Raw genomic sequence first — 18,112 nt, 5'->3', positions numbered from 1 at the left:
TGTGTGTTAGAGACCTCATGACTGGTCTGACTCAGTATCTGTGGGTTAGAGACCTCATGACTGGTCTGAGTCAGTATCTGTGTGTTAGAGACCTCATGACTGGTCTGAGCCAGTATCTGTGGGTTAGAGACCTCATGACTGGTCTGAGTCAGTATCTGTGTGTTAGAGACCTCATGACTGGTCTGAGCCAGTATCTGTGGGTTAGAGACCTCATGACTGGTCTGAACCAGTATCTGTGGGTTAGAGACCTCATGACTGGTCTGAGTCAGTATCTGTGTTAGAGACCTCATGACTGGTCTGAGCCAGTATCTGTGTGTTAGAGACCTCATGACTGGTCTGAGCCAGTATCTGTGGGTTAGAGACCTCATGACTGGTCTGAGTCAGTATCTGTATTAGAGACCTCATGACTGGTCTGAGTCAGTATCTGTGGGTTAGAGACCTCATGACTGGTCTGAGCCAGTATCTGTGTTAGAGACCTCATGACTGGTCTGAGCCAGTATTTGTGTTAGAGACCTCATGACTGGTCTGAACCAGTATCTGTGTGTTAGAGACCTCATGACTGGTCTGAGCCAGTATCTGTGGGTTAGAGACCTCATGACTGGTCTGAGTCAGTATCTGTATTAGAGACCTCATGACTGGTCTGAACCGGTATCTGTGTTAGAGACCTCATGACTGGTCTGATCCAGTATCTGTGTACTAGAGACCTCATGACTAGTCTGAACCAGTATCTGTGGGTTAGAGACCTCATGACTGGTCTGAGTCAGTATCTGTATTAGAGACCTCATGACTGGTCTGAGTCAGTATCTGTGGGTTAGAGACCTCATGACTGGTCTGAGCCAGTATCTGTGTTAGAGACCTCATGACTGGTCTGAGCCAGTATCTGTGTTAGAGACCTCATGACTGGTCTGAACCAGTATCTGTGTGTTAGAGACCTCACGACTGGTCTGAGTCAGTATCTGTGTTAGAGACCTCATGACTGGTCTGAGTCAGTATCTGTGTGTTAGAGACGTCATGACTGGTCTGAGTCAGTATCTGTGGGTTAGAGACCTCATGACTGGTCTGAGTCAGTATCTGTGTGTTAGAGACCTCATGACTGGTCTGAGCCAGTATCTGTGGGTTAGAGACCTCATGACTGGTCTGAGTCAGTATCTGTGTGTTAGAGACCTCATGACTGGTCTGAGCCAGTATCTGTGGGTTAGAGACCTCATGACTGTTCTGAGTCAGTATCTGTGGGTTAGAGACCTCATGACTGGTCTGAGTCAGTATCTGTGTACTAGAGACCTCATGACTGGTCTGAGTCAGTATCTGTGGGTTAGAGACCTCATGACTGGTCTGAGTCAGTATCTGTGGGTTAGAGACCTCATGACTGGTCTGAGCCAGTATCTGTGTGTTAGAGACCTCATGACTGGTCTGAGCCAGTATCTGTGGGTTAGAGACCTCATGACTGGTCTGAGTCAGTATCTGTGTTAGAGACCTCATGACTGGTCTGAGTCAGTATCTTTGTGTTAGAGACCTCATGACTGGTCTGAGTCAGTATCTGTGTTAGAGACCTCATGACTGGTCTGAGTCAGTATCTGTGTTAGAGACCTCATGACTGGTCTGAGTCAGTATCTGGGTTAGAGACCTCATGACTGGTCTGAGTCAGTATCTGTGTTAGAGACCTCATGACTGGTCTGAGTCAGTATCTGGGTTAGAGACCTCATGACTGGTCTGAGTCAGTATCTGTGTGTTAGAGACCTCATGACTGGTCTGAGTCAGTATCTGTGTGTTAGAGACCTCATGACTGGTCTGAGTCAGTATCTGTGGGTTAGAGACCTCATGATTGGTCTGAGTCAGTATCTGTGTTAGAGACCTCATGACTGGTCTGAGTCAGTATCTGTGTTAGAGACCTCATGACTGGTCTGAGTCAGTATCTGTGTGTTAGAGACCTCATGACTGGTCTGAGTCAGTATCTGTGTGTTAGAGACCTCATGACTGGTCTGAGTCAGTATCTGTGGGTTAGAGACCTCATGATTGGTCTGAGTCAGTATCTGTGTTAGAGACCTCATGACTGGTCTGAGTCAGTATCTGTGTTAGAGACCTCATGACTGGTCTGAGTCAGTATCTGTGTACTAGAGACCTCATGACTGGTCTGAGTCAGTATCTGTGGGTTAGAGACCTCATGACTGGTCTGAGTCAGTATCTGTGGGTTAGAGACCTCATGACTGGTCTGAGTCAGTATCTGGGTTAGAGACCTCATGACTGGTCTGAGTCAGTATCTGTGTTAGAGACCTCATGACTGGTCTGAGTCAGTATCTGTGGGTTAGAGACCTCATGACTGGTCTGAGTCAGTATCTGGGTTAGAGACCTCATGACTGGTCTGAGTCAGTATCTGTGTTAGAGACCTCATGACTAGTCTGAGTCAGTATCTGTGTGTTAGAGACCTCATGACTGGTCTGAGTCAGTATCTGTGTTAAGAGACCTCATGACTGGTCTGAGTCAGTATCTGTGTTAGAGACCTCATGACTGGTCTGAGTCAGTATCTGTGTTAGAGACCTCATGACTTGTCTGAGTCAGTATCTGTGTTAGAGACCTCATGACTGGTCTGAGTCAGTATCTGTGTACTAGAGACCTCATGACTGGTCTGAGTCAGTATCTGTGTACTAGAGACCTCATGACTGGTCTGAGTCAGTATCTGTGTTAGAGACCTCATGACTGGTCTGAGTCAGTATCTGTGGGTTAGAGACCTCATGACTGGTCTGAGTCAGTATCTGTGTGTTAGAAACCTCATGACTGGTCTGAACCGGTATCTGTGGGTTAGAGACCTCATGGATGGTCTGAACCGGTATCTGTGGGTTAGAGACCTCATGACTGGTCTGAGTCAGTATCTGTGTACTAGAGACCTCATGACTGGTCTGAGTCAGTATCTGTGGGTTAGAGACCTCATGACTGGTCTGAGCCAGTATCTGTGGGTTAGAGACCTCATGACTGGTCTGAGCCAGTGTCTGTGGGTTAGAGACCTCATGACTGGTCTGAGCCAGTATCTGTGGGTTAGAGACCTCATGACTGGTCTGAGTCAGTATCTGTGGGTTAGAGACCTCATGACTGGTCTGAGCCAGTATCTGTGTTAGAGACCTCATGACTGGTCTGAGCCAGTATCTGTGTACTAGAGACCTCATGACTGGTCTGAACCAGTATCTCTGTGTTAGAGACCTCATGACTGGTCTGAGCCAGTATCTGTGGGTTAGAGACCTCATGACTGGTCTGAACCAGTATCTGTGTACTAGAGACCTCATGACTGGTCTGAACCAGTATCTGTGGGTTAGAGACCTCATGACTGGTCTGAACCAGGATCTGTGGGTTAGAGACCTCATTACTGGTCTGAACCAGGATCTGTGAGTTAGAGACCTCATGACTGGTCTGAGTCAGTATCTGTGGGTTAGAGACCTCAGAAGATGAAATTGCGCTTGAGGCAATGTAATGTGTAGTTCTAACATGTCGATCATATCTTTAGTGTTCAACATTAAGTCTCCCTCCATGTCAATGAGTAGAGTGGGCAGCAGCTACGTAATTGTTTATTTTATTTTAAATAACATAGATGCTAAGACATCTCTGTATCAATAGCCAGGGCAAGTCGGTAGCCATCCAAATAACCCCACAACTCAACAATAAGTCTCAGTACCTCCTAAAATTGCATGAAAATGGGAGGGTAGGATTAGATAAACAGAACGCATCTTTTAAGCAGAAACAATATACTACAAATTGTGGCCTATTGTGTTCAAAGTAAGTAAACGGATGACTTTTATTTTGAAGCTTTTTGCGCGATTTGGACCATAGACATTCATATTTGGAGTCTTAAAAATGTGATTTTAAAAACTAACCCTACCCTTATTCACACTGCTAACCTTATGACTAATCCTAACCTTAAATGAAGACCAAACATATAATTTCTGTTTTCTGAAATGTTACGATAGAACTTTGTGGCTGTGATAACTAGTGGAAACCTATTCGGATCCGTTACTGTCACTGATTTCATGGAACTTCAGTTCATTTTCCGGTCTTGCGGTGCGTGGCGCGGTGTGCAGAATCCAGGAGAGAGCTTTCAATTTCGGTGACGTCGTCACATCGCGACTTCCGGATTCTCGATGACTGCCGTTAGAAGAGAAACTGCGCGCTGATTTTGAGCCTCAACTACCAATTTACATTGAGATCTAGCAGTCTGTATAACCAAAATGGATACGCAGTTTCTGAAAATACCACCGAAGCGCACATGAGTTTCTCTCCAACTACAGTGTAACGTTAGTTTCACATAATGGACCTGCCGTGTGTCGAGTGGCAAAAGCATGTGGAACAGAAGTGGAGCCGACTCACTCTTGATGAGAAGAAATGCTTCTCGTCCCTGTTGGACATAGATGAGGTCTTTGATTTTGGCCTGTCTCAAGTAAAGTGAGTAGCCTATACGTGCACGTCTCTCTAGCATACAGCATGTCATTGGCTAGCAAAATAACACCAGGCGGCATTCTACTTTCTTCCAGACCATGGCTTGAAGGAATCCTGTTTTTGTTTCGGGAAAGGTTCGGGTAATTTACGCAAATTACGGAGCAGGTTAGGGGAATTTACACAGCTGGTTAGGAGATCTAACACAGGCAACAGATTAGGAGAATTTACACAGGCAGCAGATTAGGATAATTAACACAGGCAGCAGGTTAGGAGAATTTACACAGGCAGCAGGTTAGGAGAATTTACACAGGCAGCAGGTTAGGAGAAATTACACAGGCAGCAGGTTAGGAGAAATTACACAGGCAGCAGGTTAGGAGAAATTACACAGGCAGCAGGTTAGGAGAATTTACACAGGCAGCAGGTTAGGAGAAATTACACAGGCAGCAGGTTAGGAGAAATTACACAGGCAGCAGGTTAGGAGAAATTACACAGGCGGCAGGTTAGGAGAAATTACACAGGCAGCAGGTTAGGAGAAATTACACAGGCAGCGGGTTAGGAGAATTTACACAGGCAGCAGGTTAGGAGAATTTACACAGGCAGCAGGTTAGGATAATTAATTTAGGCAGCGGGTTAGGATAATTAATTTAGGCAGCGGGTTAGGATAATTAATTTAGGCAGCGGGTTAGGGGAATTAATTTAGGCAGTGGGTTAGGATAATTAATTTAGGCAGCGGGTTAGGATAATTAATTTAGGCAGCGGGTTAGGATAATTAATTTAGGCAGCGGGTTAGGGGAATTAATTTAGGCAGTGGGTTAGGAGAATTAATTTAGGCAGCGGGTTAGGATAATTAACACAGGCAGCGGGTTAGGGGAATTAATTTAGGCAGCGGGTTAGGGGAATTAATTTAGGCAGTGGGTTAGGAGAATTAATTTAGGCAGCGGGTTAGGAGAATTAATTTAGGCAGCAGGTTAGGAGAATTAATTTAGGCAGCGGGTTAGGGGAATTAATTTAGGCAGTGGGTTAGGGGAATTAATTTAGGCAGCAGGTTAGGATAATTAATTTAGGCAGCGGGTTAGGGGAATTAATTTAGGCAGTGGGTTAGGGGAATTAATTTAGGCAGCGGGTTAGGGGAATTAATTTAGGCAGCGGGTTAGGAGAATTAATTTAGGCAGCGGGTTAGGAGAATTAATTTAGGCAGCGGGTTAGGGGAATTAATTTAGGCAGTGGGTTAGGATAATTAATTTAGGCAGCGGGTTAGGATAATTAATTTAGGCAGCGGGTTAGGGGAATTAATTTAGGCAGTGGGTTAGGATAATTAATTTAGGCAGAGGGTTAGGATAATTAATTTAGGCAGAGGGTTAGGATAATTAATTTAGGCAGAGGGTTAGGATAATTAATTTAGGCAGCGGGTTAGGGGAATTAATTTAGGCAGCGGGTTAGGAGAATTAATTTAGGCAGCGGGTTAGGATAATTAATTTAGGCAGCGGGTTAGGGGAATTAATTTAGGCAGTGGGTTAGGATAATTAATTTAGGCAGCGGGTTAGGATAATTAATTTAGGCAGCGAGTTAGGGGAATTAATTTAGGCAGTGGGTTAGGATAATTAATTTAGGCAGAGGGTTAGGATAATTAATTTAGGCAGAGGGTTAGGATAATTAATTTAGGCAGCGGGTTAGGATAATTAACACAGGCAGCGGGTTAGGATAATTAATTTAGGCAGCAGGTTAGGAGAACTTGCGCAGTAGGTTAAAGTTAGGAAAGGGTTTACTGTATGGTTTCTCGGATCCCTTCTAGCTATGACCCTTCTCCCTAAGTGTTCAGCCCTTAACTTTGCCCAGGACTCTCACACGTGAACTACAATTCCGTCGCTGTGTTTTTAGTTTAGCATCACCACAATATGACTTTTCAAACATATGGCCCTTTAATCAGTGACAAAGAATCCCTGAAAAAAACAAAAAGTACACTTACTGTAGCAACACAAGGAGGCTGCTGAGGGGAGGCTTATAATAATGTCTGGAACGGGTTTGAATGGTGTCAAACACATGGAAAACATGAGGTCAAACGAAACCCCTTTTTTCATTGACTGTCTTTCAGCCAAGAGGACGTGGACTTTCTGTCGGGCATTTCCAAGGACGATCCTGTCCAGAAGGACCTGGAGCGAGCTGCCAGATGCCGGAAGGAGGGCAACTGCAGCTTTAAAACCAGGGACTACACTGCTGCTGTCCTGCACTACTCACAGGTGTGTGTGTGTGTGTGTGCGTGTGTGTGTGTGTGTGTGCTCTCATCAATGCTCTTTTTTTCCCCGATGTTCCGATTTACATGGTTTATGAATTGACACGTGCGCCGAAAACAAAAGTGAAATGCTTACTTACAAGCCCTTAACCAACAATGCAGTTTTAAGGGGAAAAGTGTTAAGTACAAAATAAGAAATAAAATAAACAAATAATTAAAGAGCAGTAAAATAACAATGTGGAGGATATATACAGGGTATTACGGTACAGAGTCAATGTGGAGGCTATATACAGGGGGTACCGGTACAGAGTCAATGTGGAGGCTATATACAGGGGGTACCGGTACAGAGTCAATGTGGAGGCTATATACAGGGTATTACGGTACAGAGTCAATGTGGAGGCTATATACAGGGTGTTACGGTACAGAGTCAATGTGGAGGCTATATACAGGGTGTTACGGTACAGAGTCAATGTGGAGACTATATACAGGGTATTACGGTACAGAGTCAATGTGGAGGCTATATACAGGGTGTTACGGTACAGAGTCAATGTGGAGGCTATATACAGGGTGTTACGGTACAGAGTCAATGTGGAGACTATATACAGGGTATTACGGTACAGAGTCAATGTGGAGGCTATATACAGGGTGTTACGGTACAGAGTCAATGTGGAGGCTATATACAGGGTATTACGGTACAGAGTCAATGTGGAGGCTATATACAGGGTGTTACGGTACAGAGTCAATGTGGAGACTATATACAGGGTATTACGGTACAGAGTCAATGTGGAGGCTATATACAGGGTGTTACGGTACAGAGTCAATGTGGAGGCTATATACAGGGTGTTACGGTACAGAGTCAATGTGGAGACTATATACAGGGTATTACGGTACAGAGTCAATGTGGAGGCTATATACAGGGTGTTACGGTACAGAGTCAATGTGGAGGCTATATACAGGGGGTACCGGTACAGAGTCAATGTGGAGACTATATACAGGGTATTACGGTACAGAGTCAATGTGGAGACTATATACAGGGTATTACGGTACAGAGTCAATGTGGAGACTATATACAGGGTATTACGGTACAGAGTCAGTGTGGAGGCTATATACAGGGTGTTACGGTACAGAGTCAATGTGGAGACTATATACAGGGTATTACGGTACAGAGTCAATGTGGAGACTATATACAGGGTATTACGGTACAGAGTCAGTGTGGAGGCTATATACAGGGTGTTACGGTACAGAGTCAATGTGGAGACTATATACAGGGTATTACGGTACAGAGTCAATGTGGAGGCTATATACAGGGGGTACCGGTACAGAGTCAATGTGGAGACTATATACAGGGTGTTACGGTACAGAGTCAATGAGGAGGCTATATACAGGTTGTTACGTTACAGAGTCAATGTGGAGGCTATATACAGGGGATACCAGTACAGAGTCAATGTGGAGGCTATATACAGGGGGGTACCGGTACAGAGTCAATGTGGAGGCTATATACAGGGGGGTACCGGTACAGAGTCAATGTGGAGGCTATATACAGGGTATTACGGTACAGAGTCAATGTGGAGACTATATACAGGGTATTACGGTACAGAGTCAGTGTGGAGGCTATATACAGGGTGTTACGGTACAGAGTCAATGTGGAGACTATATACAGGGTATTACGGTACAGAGTCAATGTGGAGACTATATACAGGGTATTACGGTACAGAGTCAATGTGGAGACTATATACAGGGTATTACGGTACAGAGTCAGTGTGGAGGCTATATACAGGGTGTTACGGTACAGAGTCAATGTGGAGACTATATACAGGGTATTACGGTACAGAGTCAATGTGGAGGCTATATACAGGGGGTACCGGTACAGAGTCAATGTGGAGACTATATACAGGGTGTTACGGTACAGAGTCAATGAGGAGGCTATATACAGGGTGTTACGGTACAGAGTCAATGTGGAGGCTATATACAGGGGATACCAGTACAGAGTCAATGTGGAGGCTATATACAGGGGGGTACCGGTACAGAGTCAATGTGGAGGCTATATACAGGGGGGTACCGGTACAGAGTCAATGTGGAGGCTATATACAGGGGGTACCAGTACAGTCAATTTGTGGGGGCACCGGTTAGTCGAGATAATCGAGGTAATATGTACATGTAGGTAGAGTTATTAAAGTGACTATGCATAGATGATAACAGAGACTAGCAGTGGTGTGAAAGGGGGGGGGGGGGCAATGCAAATAGTCTGGGTATCACTACCGTTCAAAAGTTTGGAGTCACTTTGAAATGTCCTTGTTTTTGACACCAGTCTCAATGTCAACAGTGAAGAGGCGACTCCGGGATGCTGGAAACAGACACCTCACAAGTCCTCAACTGGCAGCTTCATTAAATAGTACCCACAAAACACCAGTCTCACTCTAATGTACTCAGTTGTGCACCAGGGCCTCCCACGCCCCTTTCTATTCTGGTGAGAGGCGGTTTGTGCTGTTCTGTGAAGGGAGTAGTACACAGTGTTGTACGAGATCTTCAGTTTCTTGAAGGCTATTCTCGCATGGAATAGCCTTCAGTTTTCAGAACAAGAATAGAGTCATGAGTTTCAGGAGAAAGGTCTTTGTTTCTGGCCATTTTGAGCCTATAATCAAACCCACAAATGCTGATGCTCCAGATACTCAACTAGACTAAAGAAGGTCAGTTGTTTTGCTTCTTTAATCAGGACAACCATTTTTCAGCTGTGCTAACATACTTGCAAAAGGGTTTTCTAAATGTTCAATTAGCCTTTTAAAATGATGAACTTGGATTAGCTAACACAACGTGCCATTGGAAAACAGGAGTGATGGTTGCTGATAATGGGCTCCTGTACACCTATGTAGATATTCCATTAAAAATCAGCCGTTTCTAGGTACAATAGTCATTTACAACATTAACAATGTCTACACTGTATTTCTGATCAATTTCATGTTATTTTATTGGACAAAAAAAGTGCTTTTCTTTCAAAAACAAGGAGATTTCAAACCCCAATCCTTTGAACGGTAGTGTGTAATATATATAATATATATTTTGTGTGTAATATATATATTTTTTATATTTACCCCATAATAAATGGGGGACTGGAAATGATGCAGACAATTACGTTGATGGAAGCTACAATCTGCAATATTAGAACTGATCTACCCCCTTAAAAAAAATAATAATGCTCTCTCCCTGTCTCCCCCCCTCTCTCCACTCCCTCTCTCCACTCCCTGTCTCTCCACTCCCTGTCTCGCCATTCCCTGTCTCTCCACTCCCTGTCTCTCCACTCCCTGTCTCTCCACTCTCTGTCTCTCCACTCTCTGTCTCTCCACTCCCTGTCTCCCCCCTCTCTCCACTCCCTCTCTCCACTCCCTCTCTCCACTCCCTGTCTCTCCATTCCCTGTCTCCCCACTCCCTGTCTCCCCCCTCTCTCCACTCCCTGTCTCCCCCCTCTCTCCACTCCCTGTCTCCCCCCTCTCTCCACTCCCTGTCTCCCCCCTCTCTCCACTCCCTGTCTCCCCCCTCTCTCCACTCCCCCCTCTCTCCACTCCCCCCTCTCTCCACTCCCCCGTCTCTCCACTCCCTGTCTCCCCCCTCTCTCCACTCCCTGTCTCCACTCCCTGTCTCCCCCCTCTCTCCACTCCCCCGTCTCTCCACTCCCTGTCTCCCCCATCTGTCCACTCCCTGTCTCCCCCCTCTCTCCACTCCCTGTCTCCCCATCTCTCCACTCCCTGTCTCCCCCATCTCTCCACTCCCTGTCTCCCCCCTCTCTCCACTCCCTGTCTCCCCCTCTCTCCACTCCCCCGTCTCTCCACCCCTGTCTCCCCCCTCTCTCCACTCCCTGTCTCCCCCCTCTCTCCACTCCCTGTCTCTCCCCTCTCTCCACTCCCTGTCTCTCCTCTCTCCACTCCCTGTCCCCCCCTCTCTCCACTCCCTGTCTCCCCCCTCTCTCCACTCCCTGTCTCTCCACTCCGTCTCCCCCCTCTCTCCACTCCCTGTCTCCCCCCCTCTCTCCACTCCCTGTCTCCCCCCCTCTCTCCACCCCCTGTCTCCCCCCTCTCTCCACTCCCTGTCTCCCCCCTCTCTCCACTCCCTGTCTCTCCCCTCTCTCCACTCCCTGTCTCTCCTCTCTCCACTCCCTGTCCCCCCCTCTCTCCACTCCCTGTCTCCCCCCTCTCTCCACTCCCTGTCTCTCCACTCCGTCTCCCCCCTCTCTCCACTCCCTGTCTCCCCCCTCTCTCCACTCCCTGTCTCCCCCCCTCTCTCCACTCCCTGTCTCCCCCCTCTCTCTCCTCCCTGTCACTCCACTCCCTGTCTCCCCTCCCTGTCTCCCCTCTCTCCTGCAGGGTGTGTGTCATGCGTCTCTGAGCTCGGAGCAGCTCTCTCTGTGCTATGCCAACCGTTCTGCAGCGCTATTCCACCTCCAGCGCTACAGGGTGAGTGGAACATGGTGAACATGAGTACTTCTCACTAGTTTGTCTTCCGTCCAGTCTTCTCAGTAGTTTATATCTGTCGTCCAGTCTTCTCAGTAGTTTATATCTGTCGTCCAGTCTTCTCAGTAGTTTATATCTGTCGTCCAGTCTTCTCAGTAGTTTATATCTGTCGTCCAGTCTTCTCAGTAGTTTATATCTGTCTTCTCAGTAGTTTATATCTGTCGTCCCGTCTTCTCAGTAGTCTGCGTCTTCTCAGTAGTCTGTGTCTTACGTCCAGTCTTCTCAGTAGTCTGTGTCTTCTCAGTAGTCTGCGTCTTCTCAGTAGTCTGCGTCTTCTCAGTAGTCTGTCTTCTCAGTAGTCTGCGTCTTCTCAGTAGTCTGTCTTCTCAGTAGTCTGTCTTCTCAGTAGTCTGTCTTCTCAGTAGTCTGTGTCTTCTCAGTAGTCTGTGTCTTCTCAGTAGTCTGTCTTCTCAGTAGTCTGTCTTCTCAGTAGTCTGTGTCTTCTCAGTAGTCTGTGTCTTCTCAGTAGTCTGTCTTCTCAGTAGTCTGTCTTCTCAGTAGTCTGCGTCTTCTCAGTAGTCTGCGTAGTCTGCGTCTTCTCAGTAGTCTGCGTCTTCTCAGTAGTCTGCGTCTTCTCAGTAGTCTGCGTCTTCTCAGTAGTCTGCGTCTTCTCAGTAGTCTGCGTCTTCTCAGTAGTCTGCGTCTTCTCAGTAGTCTGCGTCTTCTCAGTAGTTTATATCATCTTCAGTATTACACTGCTTACCTTTCCATTTCAGATATTGTTTTTTGAGGTGTGTGTGACTACGCGCGTGCCCTCGTTCTTGCGTGTGTGTGTGTGTGTGTTACTGCACGCGTGCCCTCGTTCTTGCGTGTGAACTTGTTCCATCTTTGTATTGTTTGACTTGTATTTCTTCTCCTCAGGAGTGCCTCGAGGACATCGACAGAGCCCTGAACCATGGCTACCCAAGTCACCTGAAGCACAAACTACAGGACAGACAGGCACAGTGCCTCAACCACTTCCCCAACGGGACAGAGGGGATAACCACCGCCAAGCAGGGGGCGGGGCACCAGGCAGAGGGGGTGTGTAGCAGGACCAACTCAACAAAGCCCAACCCAAAGTCCCCAAACTCCCAGCAGCAGAATGGGAGTGCCTCCGTGTCGTGTCTCTCACCTGGCTTGTCCGTGTGCTTCAGCCCTGAAAAAGGGCGACACCTGGTGGCCACCAAGGGAATCGCGGCCGGAGAGGTGATATTGGACGACAGGGCTTACATCTGTGTGCTTATACCAGGGGTGGGGGGAGGGAGAAGAGAGGAGACTGAGGAAGCAGGAAGAGTGTTTGGGACCGAGGTGAGGTACTGTCATCAGTGTTTGAGGGAGACTGTGAGCCCTGTGCCATGTGAAGGGTGCAGCTACGCCCGCTACTGCTCAGAGGGGTGTCGGAGGGGCGCGTGGGAGTGGCATCATCGCTGGGAGTGTCCAATCGGAGCCGAGCTGAGTACTGCGGGAGTGATGTCACAGCTGGCGCTGAGGGTGGCGTTAAAAGCGGGGGTGAAGGAGGTACTGAAGGCACGGGAACCAATCAGAGACGCAGATAATGATTCTAAACTAATCAGAGAGAAGATTAGCGCCAATAATTCCAGTTCTAAGCCAATCACAGAAAAGATCCGCCCAAAGATGAAAAATTCTGGGTCCAGTGACGCCACCTCAACTGAGCCGGAGGTCAACGACCCCTCTGCTTATTACCATGGTGATTCCTACCTGAGCGTCTACCACCTGCTGCCTCACCTGAATGGCCACGCCCCCAGCCTGCGCTTCTTGTGCTCTGTCACCATAGCAACGCTCTACCTGCGGCTGCGCCAGGCGGGACCTCCACCTGTGTCCTGGGAGAGGGGAGGAGCCTCAGAAAGCATGACGTGCAGTAACCAATCGCGGGCCCCCGAGGATGGAGAGGGCTGGGCTCCGGAGCTAAGCCTGCTGGGAAGTGTAGCTCTGAGGCACATGCTGCAGCTGAGATGTAATGCCCAGGCAGTGAGCCTGCTCAGAGACACAGGTGAGTGTGAGTCAGTCAGAGAGGAAGAGGTGAACTGAGGCCTGACTCCACCCCAAAATCTGTCCTCACAATAATAAAGTGTGAAGCAGACCGACTGGAGATTGTTTTTGTATGGAGGTCAATGAGAGGGTGTTGAATCTGGTCAACATAGCCTCACCTAGCAAATTAGCAATTAAATTCTGACACCCAAACCGGGTGCACTATCGTGCTCAAATTGATTTGCCCCCCCCCCCCCCACACACAAATATCAAAACAAACTCTGAACCAATTATGTTAATTTGGGGACAGGTCGAAAAGCATTAAACATTTATGGCAATTTAGCTAGCTAGCTTGCACTTGCTAGCTTTTTTGCATTTGCTAGCTAATTTGTCCTATTTAGCTAGCTTGCTGTTGCTAGCTAATTTGTCCTATTTAGCTAGCTTGCTGTTGCTAGCTAATTTGTCCTATTTAGCTAGCTTGCTGTTGCTAGCTAATTTGTCCTGGGATATAAACATTGTTGTTATTTTACCTGAAATGCACAAGGTCCTCTACTCCGACAATTAATCCACACATAAAACGGTCAACCGAATCGTTTCTAGTCATCTCTCCTCCTTCCAGGCTTTTTCTTCTTTGGACTTTATATGGCGATTGGCATCTCATAGTTACCATGACGACCGACCGAACTCAGTTCATCTTTCAGTCACCCACGTGGGTATAACCAATGAGGAGATGGGAGAGGCAGGACTTGCTCAGTGTCACAAATATAACTGGTTTCAGCGCTTGGCAACGCAGATGCAGTGTGGGTGCAATATTTGAATAAAAACATGTATGTTTAAATTTAATTCGCAACACTGGCACCCGCGACGTGACCGGTGTGGTCAGCGTTGTTATGTGATCTAATAGAAGTTTCGTAATGTTTAGGTTGTTACGTATATACTGATATAAGTTGCCTTCCCCCGCGGCTTCCCCCACGGCAACCCCCGCTGCAACTTTGAGGAAAAACAGGTTTATATCTTGAGTTGTGCTGCTGTTCACATGCGCATCTGCCTTCTCATTGGTTAGAATGTTCCCGCCTGCCTTCTCATTGGTTATAATGTTCCCGCCTGCCTTCTCATTGGTTAGAATGTTCCCGCCTGCCTTCTGCCTTTTCATGGACATTCAGACAGACAGTACAATATCTTGTCAATATAATGGATAATCTTTGTTTCAGTTTAGAGTCTTTGTCTTACTTAGTCTGGTGGATGTGTTCTACATGGGCCCCTATTCTCTATATCGCACACTGGTTTTTTTTACTGCAAAGGCCCATGGGACTCAACGCAAGTGCGTTATGTAGGGATTAGGGTGCCATTTTGGAGGTAGACCTACTCTATAAACGCATAGGAGAGAACATTTCCTGTCTGACCTTAAAATGACCTTTTGACCTTCCCATGACCTTTACAGGTGATTTTACTGCGGTGCAGTCCACCCAGGAAGTGCGCATTGCCACGGCAATATTCCCCACACTGAGTATCCTAAACCACTCCTGCTGCCCAAACACAAGCCTCAACTTCAGGACCTCTCACTTGGTCTCACCTCAACCAGACCGAGGCTCTACTGATGTTCTGGTTTCCACTGAGCCTGTTTCTACTGGTCCTGAGGCCTGTTCTGCTCCTGTCTCCGTCTCAGCTGGAGTAGCTGTCTCTATCAGAGCATCCAGAGACATCTGTCCTGGACAGGAAGTCCTCCACTGTTACGGTGAAGAAGAGATCCGTCTGTCTCCCTCCTATCTGTCGGTCTCTCTCATCTGTCTGTCTGTCTGTACCTCTCTCTCCTCTGTCTGTCTCTCGTCTCTGTCTTTCTGTACCTCTCTCATCTGTCTGTCTCTCATCTGTCTGTCTGTCTCGTCTGTCTGTCTGTCTGTCTGTACCTCTCTCATCTGTATGTCTCTCGTCTGTCTGTCTGTCTGACAAGTCTTTTGTCAGTTTCTTTTCCTCTGTCTGTTTCCTGATTCAGTTTCTGAATCTCCTTTTTCCATGTTTATACTCCTAAACATTATACACCTCTCCCCTTATCTCCTCCCTTACCTTATCCCAACCTCCCCCTACCTCCTCCCTTACCTCCTCCCTAACCTCTCCCTTACCTCCTCCCTAACCTCTCCCTTACCTCCTCCCTTACCTCCTCCCTCACCTCCTCCCTTCACCTCCCCCTACCTCCTCCCCTACCTCCTCCCCAACCTCCTCCCCTACCTCCTCCCCAACCTCCTCCCCAACCTCCTCCCCAACCTCCTCCCCAACCTCCTCCCCAACCTCCTCCCCAACCTCCTCCCCAACCTCCTCCCCAACCTCCTCCCCAACCTCCTCCCCAACCTCCTCCCCAACCTCCTCCCAACCTCTCCCCAACTTCCTCCCTTACCTCCCCCCCAACCTCTCCCCAACCTCCTCCCCAACCTCTCCCCAACCTCCTCCCCAACCTCCTCCCCAACCTCCTCCCAACCTCTCCCCAACTTCCTCCCTTACCTCCCCCCCAACCTCTCCCCAACCTCCCCCCCAACCTCTCACCATCACTTCCCTACACCCCTCCCCCCATCTCATTCTCTGCCTACCTCCACCCTCCCCCATTTCCCCACTCCCCTCCTCCCCCTCTCAGGTCCTCACAGCAGCAGGATGGTGTTGTGTGAGCGTCGGCGACTCCTACAGGAGCAGTACCACTTCCTGTGTATCTGTCAGGCCTGCAGTCTGGAGCAGGGGGAGGGGCCAGAGGGCGGAGGGGCAGGGCCAGAAACACATCTGCAGTGTGGGAAGTGCGAGGGACCTGTAAAGGTGGGAGTTTCTCATCTTTAATTACACACATTTCTCCATCTTCTTCTCAGTAAATGGTTCTATTTTGTAAAACATTTCAACTGCCCACTTCTGTTTTACTTAGACTAGTAATTCATCCCCAAAATCTAGTCAGAGTAGATGGTGCCAAACTATGCCATTCATCATCAATCAATCAACGTGTGTGTGTGTGTGTGTGTGTGTGTGTGTTTCAGCAGTGCAGCGTGGACAGTGCAGGGTGGTTCGTGTGTGTGCGGTCGTCTTGCGGTCATCGTGTGTCACGCTCTGAAATGGACCTCAGACTGCAGGAGGTCAGAGTTCAGCTGGAGCAGGCAGTGGACTTCCTGGAGACAGACAGACCAGGTGTGTGTGATATGGAATATGACTGGCTGTGGTTGGAGATGTTGGTCATGTCATTTTCCTGGTGACATGTGTTTTGTTCCCCATGAGATCAATGTTGTTTATGTGATGAACAAGGTGGGAAACTCTCTTACTGCCCTCCTAACCTCACCTCTCTCTCTCTCCTATCACTTCTGCCCCCCCCCCCCCCCCCCCCCCCCCCCCACCCTCCCTCCCCTTCCCTGTCCCCCCCCACCCTCCCTCCCCTTCCCTGTCCCCCCCCACCCTCCCTCCCCTTCCCTGTCTCCCCCCACCCTCCTTCCCCCTCACTCGCTCTAGACCAGTCTGTCATGTTGTTACAGAGAGCAGTGTCTCAGGCTGGTGTCTTCCTGAAAGAGACTCATTCTCTACAGGGACAACTGGCTGATACCATGGCCAGAGCATATTCCACTATGGGTGAGGAGGACAGTTGTGTGTGTGCATGTCTCTCTCTGTGTGTGTGCGTACCTGCGCTCTCGTCGTTCTTGTAGTGACTGTGTTCTGTGTCTCTGTGTAGGTGAGTGGCGAGGGGCAGCGTGCCAGTTGGAGCGTAGTGTTTTAGCCATCCGTTCCCAGTACGGACAGGACAGTATTGAACTGGGACGTCAGCTCTTTAAACTGGCACAGCTACACTTCAATGGGTGAGAACAACTCCCGCTGAATGGGCTGAGGCAGAGAAGAGGGCCAATCATATACAGCTGTGTGTTTCTGGCTCCGCCTCACCACCTCTCTTCCCCCTTATTGCTCTTCTCCCCCCCCCCCCCCCCACCTCTCCATCCCCCCCCTCACCTCTCCATCCCCTCTCTACCCCCCTCTCCCTCTGTCTCAGAGGTTCCCCAGGTCCAGCTCTCTCTGTGATCTCCAGGGCCAGAAGACTCCTGTCCCTCCACTGTGGACCCCACTGTCCTGAGGTACAGGAACTACAGTCCATGGAGGACTGTCTACAGGGGGTGGTGTAGGACTGGGGGTGTTGTAGGACTGTCTACAGGGGGTGTTGTAGGACTGTCTACAGGGGGTGTTGTAGGACTGGGGGTGTTGTAGGACTGTCTACAAGGGGTGTTGTAGGACTGTCTACAGGGGGTGTTGTAAGACAGACAGGCAGTGAGTGAGTGAGTGAGTGTTGTAGTACTTGAGACCGGTCTCTTTGTGTCTCTCAATCTTGTCTCTGTGTAGGATACATTTGTCCTCTGTCTTGACTCGGTCTCAGACTGCGAGGACTCTTCATTTCTTCCTAAGACCTGCCCAGACCTGCGGAGTAAAAACAACCATTATCAGCTTCCATTCAATAAGTGAATAAAGCCGCTTGGCCAGGACAAATATATCCACTCCTTTCTTGAAACATCTAATACCTGAACAGCCTTTAAATCTGTTCTAGACACAGTGATGAACCTGTTGAACAGCCATTTGCTGCAGTCCATGATCAGAAGTGCCCTCTTTAGCCTCCTAGGTGGAATGTTATTCATATTGTTCCTAATTAATTAAGTTTATAAAAAATAAATGAAATTCCGGTGTTTATATGTCTTTTTTGTTGTTAATTATATTTCCGTTTTCTGTGATGAATATAAGGTGTAATATCGGGATGCAATTTTAATTTCAGCTCTTTTTTTATTTTCTCAACAATTTTTATTTCAACTTTATATCTGACATGGTAGAGGTGTAATTTCTTTGTTTTGTTTTTTTAAATCCTCTAAACTTGTGTGTGTGTGTATACTTTTGTTTCAAAGTAGATTTAAGATCAATACTCTGTGACCCTGATTTAGCCCACTGCAGTAAAAGGTGAACTTCTTGTTGAAAGTTATTCTTAAAAAGGGAGAAGCTA

General features: G+C 47.9%; 1 protein-coding gene across 4 annotated transcripts; it reads left to right on the top strand.

Moving 5' to 3' along the window:
• Positions 1-3,974: 3,974 nt before the first annotated feature.
• Positions 3,975-17,808, top strand: LOC110510706 (protein-lysine N-methyltransferase SMYD4). 4 transcript variants are annotated; one of them, XM_090188592.1, is made up of 11 exons: positions 3,975-4,425; positions 6,512-6,656; positions 11,005-11,094; positions 12,013-13,141; positions 14,561-14,854; positions 15,746-15,918; positions 16,134-16,278; positions 16,594-16,710; positions 16,811-16,934; positions 17,123-17,204; positions 17,467-17,808. In XM_090188592.1, the coding sequence occupies exons 1-11, from the start codon at positions 4,292-4,294 to the stop codon at positions 17,584-17,586; spliced, it is 2,553 nt and encodes an 850-aa protein (XP_090044718.1). In that variant the 5' UTR covers positions 3,975-4,291; the 3' UTR covers positions 17,587-17,808. The 4 variants fall into 4 exon arrangements, with proteins under 4 accessions (XP_090044718.1, XP_090044717.1, XP_090044719.1 ...); XM_090188591.1 differs by having other exon boundaries at positions 16,131-16,278; XM_090188593.1 differs by lacking the exon at positions 16,594-16,710 and having other exon boundaries at positions 16,131-16,278.
• Positions 17,809-18,112: the final 304 nt, after the last annotated feature.

This window comes from Oncorhynchus mykiss, chromosome 10 (assembly GCF_057628025.1).
Source record: "Oncorhynchus mykiss isolate SJ-2025 chromosome 10, ASM5762802v1, whole genome shotgun sequence".
Classification (NCBI taxonomy): Eukaryota; Metazoa; Chordata; class Actinopteri; order Salmoniformes; family Salmonidae; genus Oncorhynchus; species Oncorhynchus mykiss.
The sequence above is the reverse complement of the archived record's forward strand: the minus strand, read 5'-3'. Positions and strand labels throughout refer to the sequence as shown.

What these genes read in the sequence shown, in the direction of transcription:
- LOC110510706 (XM_090188591.1), top strand. Translation starts at nt 4,292, where the DNA reads ATGGACCTGCCGTGTGTCGAGTGGCAAAAGCATGTGGAACAGAAGTGG. An exon ending in CCTGGAGACAGACAGACCAG is followed by an intron (nt 16,279 to 16,593) that starts GTGTGTGTGATA and finishes CACTCGCTCTAG; the next exon opens with ACCAGTCTGTCATGTTGTTA. An exon ending in GTGGACCCCACTGTCCTGAG is followed by an intron (nt 17,205 to 17,466) that starts GTACAGGAACTA and finishes GTCTCTGTGTAG; the next exon opens with GATACATTTGTCCTCTGTCT.